This window comes from Athene cunicularia (assembly GCF_003259725.1).
Source record: "Athene cunicularia isolate RWA chromosome 4 unlocalized genomic scaffold, athCun1 chr4_part3, whole genome shotgun sequence".
Classification (NCBI taxonomy): Eukaryota; Metazoa; Chordata; class Aves; order Strigiformes; family Strigidae; genus Athene; species Athene cunicularia.
In genome coordinates, this window is record NW_020799100.1 from 11,317,617 (window position 1) to 11,329,069 (window position 11,453).

At 48.1% G+C, this 11,453-nt stretch overlaps 1 protein-coding gene across 2 annotated transcripts in view; it reads right to left on the minus strand.

Annotated features, from left to right (window-relative positions):
* The window catches only part of LOC113480071 (BTB/POZ domain-containing protein KCTD12-like), a 70,801-nt gene that overhangs the window by 24,417 nt on the left and 34,931 nt on the right, over positions 1–11,453 (minus strand). Inside the window, exon 3 of one of the 2 annotated variants that reach the window (XM_026848634.1) lies at positions 8,404–9,282. The exons of the other annotated variant lie outside the window; for it this stretch is intronic. Coding sequence (XP_026704435.1) covers positions 8,786–9,282 — 497 coding nt within the window. The 3' untranslated portion in view covers positions 8,404–8,785. Of the gene's footprint in view, positions 1–8,403; positions 9,283–11,453 lie in introns of those variants that run through there. 2 annotated transcript variants of the gene reach the window in all.

The window sequence follows — 11,453 nt, forward strand, 5'->3', positions numbered from 1 at the left end:
TTTTTTTTTTTTTTTTTTTCTGTGGGTAATATATAATTGCTGTGAAATTACATAGCATTAGCTAGTAAAATAATGAGATTAACTAGGAGCCAAGATATTCATCAGTCCTCAGCAATGTGGCCACTACCCATGAGGTTTGTGGCCAAGCCTACTCTGCTTTGCAGGTCTTTTGCCTGCAGAGGTAGGAAGGGGACTCCCAAGGACCTGGCACAAGCAATGTCCTCAGGGGAAACTTTAGGCTGAGCCTCCAAGGCTGAAAACCAGCAGTGCCTCCATGTTGCACCACTGCATCACACTCTGGTGATGTTTGTTCTGTGGGGGGAATGGGGAGAGCAGAGAACAGCAAGAATAAGTGGTGAGAATAAAACCCTCCGTAGAAATAGATTAAAACATTGGCCTTGGCCTGGTGAGGCAAGTCCCAGGAGATCAAAGCTGTTTATCTCTAATAAGAGAGCGTGGAAAAAGCATTAAAAAACCAGCTTAATTTCCCTGCAGTGTTTAGACTGGCACTGCCTGTAACTAATGGTGGTTAGTTATAGGCTATAATAAGTTTTCCTTATGTAGGCAAAGTCCCATTGGGTTTTCTGGGTGTTAATAGAATAGGAACTAAGTGATTTAGTCTCTTCCAGGCAGGAGACGATATCTCTCTTTCCTCTCTTCTTATGAGACCCATCCATCACTCCTGAAGGCAGGCTTCTCACAGTGACACAGGCCCCCAGTCCTGCCAGGGCTTCCCCCTCCTGCCTGCAAGGTACCCACAGCTGCCATCAGAAACAAAGGAAACTTCATGCATGGGAAGGGAAGAAACTTATGTTCCCCTTTCACCTCCTTAGCACTCTTTGGCCAAGCCCAGGACCTCCACCGAACTCCTCAGCCTTGCAGCAGTTTTCTTGAAGGCCCTCTGTCACAGCTTCAGCAGCCTCCCTGCCTGCCCATGTCACCCACTGGTGGGTCAAATCCGTGCTTTTCCTTTTAATACAAGATTCTTCTCTGACTGATTTATAGTTTCTGGAAAGTTCATTGATCCTGATTTTAATCTCCCAGTGCTTGGAAAATAGACATAAATCATATTAATTGCAGAAGAGGAAAAACCAAGTTTATTTGACATAGCTGAGGCTGCAACGTTCCTTTAGTAGAACATTAGAATCATTATGTCAATTAAATCACTGTATGCATTAAACCAGAGCAGCCTTCTTTTCTCCTTGCACAATGAACTATTTTGATCAGATACTCTGTTTTTTGAAATGAAAATGAGAAGTTTCAAGTTTCCCAAGTCCTAAACATTTCAGCCACCCCTCCTTAAAACATGCCTGCTGTGGTGGTGGCTGGCGGCTTTTTGGTACCTTTGGGATGGGAAAAAGATCTGGGAAGTTGATGGCATGAACTTACTCATGGTACAGTCATACAAGTGTTTGCAACCATGTTTGCCCATCACTGTTCCCTGGCTGTGCTTGGCAGATTGTTAGACCCATTTCTGTGGGCAATGCATACAATTTATTACATCCTCAGCGTGTATGAGTCTTACTGGGAAACCTGGGAAGACTCCCATGGCTGACTGCTGTGAAAATTTGTGAAAGATAAGCCTAAATTTCTGAGACAGCCTGGAAAACCTCTGCATCGCTTTTGCAAAGCCAAGTAGTTCACTGCAATGTTTTCTGAAGGGCATTCCCAAGACTGCTGTGCCAAAATGAACCTAATTCTTACTTGTGAATCTCTCTGTCAACTGCAAGCAAGTTGCTCGTGCAGCTAAATTCCCTTCCCAAACCTGGGAGGGAGCTGCTGCTTTGGGCTAATGCCAGCCTGACCAAGAAAATCATCCTTGAGGAGATGTCTGAGGTGGATAAAACACTGCAAACTAGAAATAGTTCTCCCTGAGTCCCATCCCCAACTTTTTACTGAAACGGATTGATTTTCTTGCTGGCAGCAGGAGCTTTCTGATGCCTGAAGAAAGAGACAGAGTGAGTTCATAAGCAGTCCTACAACCAAGATCTCCTTGCAAGATAAGAGTGCAGGAGAGAGAGCAAGCACTTGGGTCAAGTGGAAGGTGTCTGATGTACCCTTCAGAAACAGAGATACTTATACAGGGGGGAGGGTGTGTGTGTGCTTCTGGAAGACTACTTATCCCATTTTCTGCCTTTTGCATCCATGTATGTGCCTTTGTTTCCCTTCTCTGGATCTGCTCCTGGTTTTACTGCTAGTTTGAAATAAAAATATAATCCATTTACCATCTTCCCTTATGGCCATTAAGTGCTCGCCTGAAAAAGGCTATTATCTCCACTTGGCTGGCAAAGGATTCAGAGCTGCAAAAGGCTTTAACTCCTGTGTGGCTGTGCAGGCAGGAGGGTCCCACTTGCCAGGCTGTTGGGGATGGGGTAAGCTGCCACATGCCTAGCTTTGCTGCTTTTCTGTGTGGTCAAGAGCTCCAAGACCCCAGGGACCTCTTCTGTCCCACTTGGGCTTTGTCCCACTGAAAAATCTGCAGTGCCCCCACAGCAAATGCCATGGGGGCGGCTTGCCTTCCAGCACTGGGGAGGTTTTGTCCCTGCATGGCCAAGAAAGAGGCAAAGAAGTGAGTTTCATTGTACAGGGCATGTCTCCAGCCGTAAAACTGGGCTGCCAAAAGGAGCAGAGGACCCAGCCCATGGTGCCTGGGGGTGTCTTGCCCTAAGACAGCAAACTGGGTGGCAGAGCTCAAGGCTCAGATCTGATCCTGCCCTGTGTGGCTTGGGGATAGGAGCATAACCTTGATGGCTTCACCCTGGAAATTGCCATAACCTGTGCCTCACACCCGGTGTCCTGTGTCCCCATGCTCAGGGCGTGCTCTGGGGCAGGGCTATCCCCAGTGCTGCTGTGTGCAGAAAACCATCCCGCAAGGTTACAACTGTATAGTTATTGTTTATTCTCCACAGGGAAAAAACCTAACATTTCTGTTTGCTCCAGACTGGGAAGAAAAGTCAAAATTTTGCATTTTCCTGCATATGAAAATCCCTCTAATACTGCACAACAAAGTGAGGTATCTACTTATTTCACCACTGTGTGCCCATGAAATGTTTCAATTCCTTCAACTCAGCATCAGTGACAGGAGACCCGAGCTACCGGGACATTTTGGACTGACTTTGAATCCACAGGTGGTGGCAGAGGAAACCAGCTGAGGCCATGTCTGCCCAGGGTTTTCTGCCTGCTTGAAAAGCAAAAGCTTTTCCAGCTTTCTTGGAGGGACATGAGTCTGAGTCAGGGCTTTCCCCACAAGCACGTCCTAAGCTGCCTCGAGGGAAATGACACCAAGATGGTTATTGTTTCTTTTGCTGGACAATTCCTGATCATTATTATTTGGACCATGCTCACCAGGTTTTAAATTATTCTGTCTCAACTAGCTGATGGCATTTGTTACATGTCATGCAATGTTCCTGGTAATTAATTGGTATTTAATTAATTAAGGGATAATGGCATTCAATTAAGGGATGCTTGTGGAACACTGTCACTGTGTAATTAATGGCTTCCTGCTGCTCAAGCAAAGCCAAGGCATTTGTGGAAAATAAATAAAGAAGAGAAGCTGAGATGTTTATTCCCTCAGCAGATGACAGCGTTGTGTCCCAGTGATCTCTGATTGTCCCGCACTGTCACCAAGGTGGGGACACCACTCACGGCTGCAGGCAAGAAGTGTTGGGTGACCTCGCGGCATCAGGCACCCACTCACACGCTTTCAGCTGGCAGCAAACATGATCTGCGGCCACTGGCGCGGAGGATAACTGCACAGACAGTGAGCACCTGATGTTTCCAGCATCACACAGCAGGTCAAGGGCAGAAACAAGACCAGATTTCCACACCCTGTGCCCAGGGCTCTGCTCAGGGTGAGTCAGGCTCTGCCCCAGCATGTGTAAACTTGAAAGTGCTCTCACTGATGTCAAGGACCGACGTACCTGGGAGAAAATTGGCCTTATGACCTATTGACTTTGGAGTAGAATGCAGAAAAAATGTGAATATCCTGGGACATGAAGACAAAGGAAAATAAATTCCCCGAATCAAACAGAACAGAGCAGCATTTTGAATAAAGGACAAATATTGAAGGATAAACAGGAATGAGTCACTTTGCCAGCTGTTCCTGGCTGGCTTGAAATGCTCTGTGATCTTGAATGAGCCCTGTGTGTGATGGGTATAAATATTTCAGGCATCTCTGGCAGGACTCAGAGGGTTTGAACTCCTCTGTCCCTGCTAGCACAGCACCCTGTGCGAGGGGCCAGCCCGAGGCAGGGACTCCTGCTGCTACTGGGGAGTAGAGGACCATCCAAGAAGAGTGATAACCACATCTGCCACTATGACTCCTGGTCTTCCTGGCTTCCTCAGCCATCCTTTGGTACGCATGACACTCAGCGCTGATCTCATCCTTTGGGAATAAGGTTATTTCTAGGCAGAATGGGAGAATGGTCTCTGGGCACTGAAGCCCTCTTGGTTTCCTCTTCAGAGCTTCAGTGAAGACAAAAAACTCAATGCAACCCCTTCAGAGCAGATGTGCTTCAAAGGTCCTGGTTTGCTCCTGCACCACAGCAAACCCAGCCGTGCTTTCCCCGGGCGGCTCTGCCAGCAGCCGAGCAGCTGGCATGAATGATGCAGGACGCTCCGCTCCCCCCTGCCATACACGTCTCAGCGAGGACATTTGTGTGGCCTGCATTAGCATACTCTTCTTTCCTAATCCCACCAGACTTAAGAGGAGTTATTGCTGCCTAGGAAAGAAGCATGGATAAATTACAATACATAATATTTAAGATGATGCCCCTGTAGGTACCTAAATTCTTTATTTATCACTGACACATGTCCAAAGTCCACACTGGAGCATTTCTGATGTTGGTTTGGGGCTCAAGCTTCTGCCTTTCCAGCATGTAACGAATGGAGTGATACGGCTCCTGACCACAGCTCAGGGCAGCCAGTGTGTTAAGGTGTCTTCCCATTAATTTGTGAACACCTTGGTCCATCCCTGGGGACATAGAGAGGATCAAAGCTGAGCTGGAGCACCTGGTACCCACATGGACAGACATTCAGTGTTATTCAGTGAGATGCAACGTGAAAATTACCAAAGACTGCAGTGCTTTTGTTCTCTAGCAGCTTGCAATAGGTTTTCCCTAAAAAGCCTTCAGCCGTTTTTGTTCCAAAATCACATTTCCAGCTGAGAATTACAAAACAACTGGGGGGGGAATGGCAAATGCAAATTGGCCTTTCATAGTTTGCTTGCTGATGCATCCTCTGAAGGAATTGCTTGCTGGATCTAATTGTTTAGGCCAAGAATTTAATGATGGTATTAATAATTAACCATTCCTTAGACTTTACACTGACTCCTTAAATGCATTGAATTTTCATTATTTTCCATCACTCCTATATAAACATTTTTTTCCTCCTAATTCCTTCTCATATTTCAACCTTACTTAGGTAGAATTAACATGATATGCAAAATACGGAAAGCTATTGCTGGTCGGCACCTTTGTTCCTACAGCAACTTAAACCATGACAGGTCCTTTCCAAGTGCATGTCAAAGGCAGCTTTCCCAAGGAAGGAGTGAGGATGCTGAGCTAAATAGCGCATCAGTGACCCCCCCATCTTTTCCAGGAGTTTTATGCAACAGGACAAAGATGCAATGAAACTCCTGGGAGGACGCAGGACAAGGAAATTTCCACTGTGAAATTATAGCCTAGAAATCATCAATGTTAACCATTTCTTTGTTGATCTGAGTGGGTCAGGAACCTGCATGTTTCTGAGTACATGTGTGTATTCATGCCAGTGTGTGTGAAATGAATCCGTAGTCGCTGATCTCTCAAAGCTGCTCAGGATTTGTGTAATTTGCAGGTGATTCCTGTTTTTTTCCTGGTGTAGGTGTACAGGATGGACATGGCAGGGTGCATACAATTTCCCGAGACCTTTGAGATGGAAGGTAATGTGGAAATGTCAACTCTAATTACAGCTCCAGTAAGCTCCAGTTTCTAATTAATTGCAGATTAAGTTAAAAATAGAGTTGGTTATATAAAACATATTTCGAAAGGCCAGGCCTACCTGGTTACACAATACTCAGGACAATGATCTCTAATTAGGGGTGAAAACACTCCAGGTGCAATTTTTGAAAACACACAGAGCAAAACAATCCAGAAAAGGTGTTCTCCTGCTCTCCACCCTCATGTGCGTCCTCATGCCACACTGCGTTTTATCCTTTGCTCCATCCCCAGGGAAGGAGCTCCCCAGACGTCTCGTCTCACTCTGTGCAGTAATCAGAAAACTCATAGGTTGGTAGCCAGTCGCCACTTGCAAGCCTGGAGGTCCCAAAATGCTTTTAAAACCCAATTCCCCTGGAAGACAAATCCCACCTCAGGGCTGAGGACACAGCCTTTCCTTCCCAGTGGTTCAAGCATTACTAGTGGTTCCTCATTACTCTTTGCCAGGCATGGCAGCTACCACTCCACAACTCCTCTCCAAAGGTCCTTTGTGTTGGCTGGTGCCCAGCTTAAGAGCAGTTTGTTTATCTTTTGAATCCGTGCAGAACTGGCTGGTTCTCAGATGGGCAAATTCTTCTGCAGCTTAGCGTTTGCAATCAGAGCAGTGACCCGCGGGTGTGATGGGTGCCATCGAAGAGCTCCGGGAAGGGTGGAGAAGGACCTCCAAGGGCTTCTGCCAGGAACAAGCCTCCCCTTCCTTCCCAAAAGGCAGTCTGCCCCTGCCACCAAGGAATCGGTTTCAGGGCAGGATTGGCACTCCTTAGAGCTGATCAAAGGATGTGGGAGAGCCTGGCTGGAACATGTCTTTGGTTGCCAGAAACGGTGATCCCCAAGGCACAAGTCCTGGGGAAAATAGACTGAGATGGGTCTGCCTTCAATTTCCAGATCAGATGCAGATGTTTGACATCTGGTTTTATCACCAGCATCTTCTGCAGCTCTTTCAGTAGAAGTGCCTCCAGTGTAGCTGTGGACAGGCTCCAGATCTGATGGCCTCTGGCTCAGCTCCCTCCTGTGACACTTTTGCTCTTATAAGCTCCATGTCTGTCTGTCTCCTGGGATTTGAAGGTCCTGTGCAGGGGATGATGTGGTTTCCCCCCCTTTATGGAACCTTTTGCTGGCTGCCAGCTCTGCCTTGGCATTATCTCGTGCTGCTCCAGCTCTCCACATTCTTGTAAACACTTTCCTAGAGTGGCTGCATATAAAAGGAAGAAGAATGCAGATCTGGTCTCCCCATCCACTCCCCAAGGGGCCAAGCAATTCCTTGCTTCTGGCAGAGCCTCACCACAGCAAACACTCAGTAGGTTTTTTGTTTCATTCATTTTAATTTAATCTGAAAGAAGATTATCTGCCATTTGAGGAGCTGCTTGGAGATCACAGTCAGAGGATGACGTGGTTTCTCTGCGACATGCAGGGGTTTCCCTTAATCATCCCAGGAGCCACAGCCAGGAATTGGGGGTCAGGAAAATTGTCCATGGAGCAATGGATTTTTCTGACCTTCTGGGGAACAAGGCAGGTGCTGGGGGTGGTGCGATGCAGGATGGGGGGCACTGTCTCATGGGGGTCCCATGGGTGACAGGGAACAGAGTGATGGGTGAGGTCACAGCTTGGGTCAGCCAAGGTCACCTTCCTTGCTCCTCCCAGGACCTTGAAAACCACTATTTCTGGTTGCTGGGACAAAAGCTGCCTCTCACTATCACAGTGCCGACTAGGTCTCCATTATCCAACTGTGCAACCCCAAGCTGGCCCATCCAGCATCTCTATCATGAAGTTATCCATGAAACTCCCTGGAAATCTCTGAGACCACTTGCATCCTGACCCACTGTCCTTCCAACAGATGTCAGGGAGGTTGAATTCTCCCATGAGAACAGAGTTTGTCACCCAGAGTCTTCCTTGAGTTGTTTAAAGGTTTTGTGCCCTTCCCCACCCTGATGGGGTGGTCTGTAACATGACCCAACCCCAAAGTCATCCTTCCACCCCCTTGTCTGATCCTGACCCACAGGCACACACCCAGAGGGTGACCCATCCTGTGGAGGGACCCCACACACCTCAGCCGCTCCCATTCATCTTTTAAGGTGAGGCTCCTTGGCCATCAGGGGTGATGTTGGCTGGTTCAGCCATGGTTTCCTGGAGCAGCACCCTCCCTCTCACCAGGTCATTTCTGGCTGGAGGCCCAAATTCAAGTTTGGGCAGTGTTCAAGTGTTTGTGTAAGAAAAGGAAAATAACTGCAAAAGATCATGACCTCTCATGAAAAGAAGGTTTTGCTGAATCTGGTTGCAAATATCACAAATGGAGAAGTTTTGGCAAGACCGTAGGGGAGTCAGATATACAACTTCAATTAATTTCAGGAAAACTGAATGTCTAAACCACTTGTACAGTTTTGAACATCGAAGTTCAAACATCTGTACCAAAGAGATGATGAGACTGTAATTAATTTTCAACACCAACTATATTTTATTATTTGAAATGCCAGGAAAATTAATTCTCCTAAATGTGGGAACTTCTGCTGGATGGTAGCTCTGTCCCTGGACATTCACCCTGGACCTCTTTCCTTTTTCTACACCCCTCCACCTATGCTTCTGCCATTAGGATACAGGATACCGTGCATCCTCCCCATGGCCATGGTAAGGAGCACTCTGTTGTGGGTACAGGCTTGTAACCCTTTCAGCTGCTGGATGGGCTTAATGAGCAACCTACACTCCTCATTTTGGGAGGTGGATCCCCTCTGCCACCTGCTACCCAGGGGACATTGGTGGAGACTCTCAATGAACCAGAGGACATACTCTGCTGAGGCAGGGGACAAGGTCTTGTCTCACAGCTGGTATTTCTTCAGCAGCTCGCTCTGCCACTGCCGCTTCTTGTTGGGAAAGGCAACAGGGATCTTGATCTTACGGAAGTCCTCGATGCACTTCCCCAGCTCGGAATCCAGCGCCTGCCTCTCCTTGCTCACTGCCGCTGTGGGGCTGACCTCTACCCCGTTCTCCTTTACTGCCATGTGGTTGATGTTTCTTCTCTGCCCTGTCTGTTTCATCTCCTCCGGCTTCTTCAGGGACTTGGAGAAATCCAGGGTGTTGGGGCGGGCTCGGCATTCCTCAGGGGTTTCTGGCCATGGCAAGGAGCTGGTGGGACTGAGATTCCTCACCTCTGACTGGTGAACTCTGCCTGAGAGGGTCTCATCTGTGGTTGGAGCCGGGCTGGGCACATCATGGTTGCTCATGCCAGAGGTTGCAAAGTCATCCCCACCACTGGGGCTAGTTGGGTTGTGCCTTGTCTCATGGATTTGCTTTGGCTCTTCTGGGTCGCTGTGGGCTGGGGAAGGAAAGCAGAGAGCTGTGTGAGAAGTGGGAGCTTGCACAGCCCCTGGTGACAGGCTGCATCTTGAGCTAGGCTGGGGTGCAGCCATGCTGGGGGTGTGGGTAGCTCAGGTCAGTGTCCCTGTGGGGTCCCCAGCTAGGAAGGCAAAAGCAAAGCACCACGTTGGTGAACCTTTCCCCAAGCCTTGGGTTGGCTGAGCCCTGGGGCCAGACCTGGGTAGGCTTGGGTGGTCCTGGGAAGGTTATGGGCTTCCTGTGGTCTGTGGTTTGGTGTTGAGGGATGCTGAGAACAGGAATGGCCCAAATGAGAAAACTAAGATGCAAGGAAGCCTTAAATAGAAGGAGAAATCTCACAGCTTCCCACAGACCTCAGGCAGGGCTTGCACACGCTTTTGTTTGTTAACAGCAGTGGAAAAAAAGCAGTGACTCTGCATGGGAAATAGCCACTCTGTTTCAATTACCAGCTGCCAGGGAAAATCAGTCGGGAAGAAAAGTTGATGGAAACTGCTAAGAAAGCATTTAGCAGAGGGCCTTCCTGCTCCCCCTCCTCAGGTTTGCAAAGAGCAGCACATGCATTTACACCCGAACCTTGGGGAGTGTTTGCCAATACCTGTGCCTGGTGTGGATGGGAAGGTGCAAGGGGTCTTCACCCAGTCCAGCAGACCTTTCCCACACATCCTTCCTCATCCCTGATGCCAGCCAAAGCATGCTGTCACCTCTGGTGCTAGCTCACCAACAGTGACTGCCACACAGCTCTCAGGAGGAAACACCCAAGGGATGCAGAGGAAGCTGGAGGTGAGCTCACGGGGCTCTGGAGGTGCCTTGGGCATGTGACAGACTCTGTGGTGGGGCAGCAGAGGTGTCCTCAGGTGGATGAGGGCTCTGACCACATGGTGGGTTCGGGTCTGTGCCTAGGGCCAGACCCTGCTCCACAGCTGGCAGACATTCTCAAAATGTTGGTGTTTTAGAAGAGATTTGTTTTGAAAGTTGCGGGAGTTTTTTTCCCCGTAAAGTTCCTGTTTTTCTAAATATCTTTGGCAGAAACATAGGTCTTCCTGCTCTTTGAAATCTCTGGAACAAGGGGAGTGTTTCTTGTCATTGTTTTCATTTTGCACGGCTGGTTTTTTGGTCGGATCAGACACACAGACTTTCTTCCCCTCATAATAACAAGATTTGTTTTTCTGAGCAGCGGTATCAACCTGGCAGTGGTTTTCATTGCTTCCTTTCAAAGCACTTAAAAAAACCTTGCTGTTGCACAGCCTTAACCTGAGTAGTGCCTCCAATTCGCCACTCTTGAGGTTTTCACTCATAGTACCTCTGTCTGGCTTTCAGTTTCCAGCCCTCCACCTGTACCCGGTGATGTACTGCTGGGGCTATCCTTTTACCCTTGCATTACCAATGCTCTGGCCATCACAGCAAAAGTGGATTGGGAAAATGCTGTTATGTGGGGTTTTATAAGAAGTGATTGTCACCAGGGCACGAATTATCCTCACCCTTTTCCCCTCCTCACACTGTAGTTCTCCATGTAGGACTTTATACAAGGGACCGTGCAGGGCTCAGCAGATACCATTAGTCGCTAACATACAGGCAGTTGATAAGCATTAGCCAGTAATGCACCTGCCCACAGGTGAATGGCAATTCGTGCTACATCTGCCTGGACCAGTTGTGCTACAATCTTTGCTATTAACGTGTGAAAGCAATCAAAAGGGAGTTTGAGTCCTGATCAAAAGTACAGATCTACTATAGAAAATGCAGCATGGTCTGGGATAGGACCTCCTTGTTTCTCCTGGGGGAGTTTTCCCCGTCCCTTTTCTCCCTTGGTTTGTTCTCCTTTCCTTATCCCTCTAGGCACTTTTCACTGTCAGAGCTGATGGATGCCCTCAGAGGGGCTCCATGAGCAGGTCTCTGTGCAGGAGGGCTGCACTGGGGAGCTGACGCAGGGAGGACCCCAGAGCAGCTGAGGTTGGCTTCAGAATGGACCCACCGAACTCCCACAGAAAGCCACTGCCCCATTTCTCAAAAACAAAAAGTTCTGAAAACAAAGCAGAGATTTTTCTCTAAAATGTCTAAATTCCGGCCCTGATGGGATTTTTTTAAAAGTACATCTGCTAGCAGATATATGAAGCAAGGTATAAAGTATTTCTATTTTAAATTCCTCATCCCTGA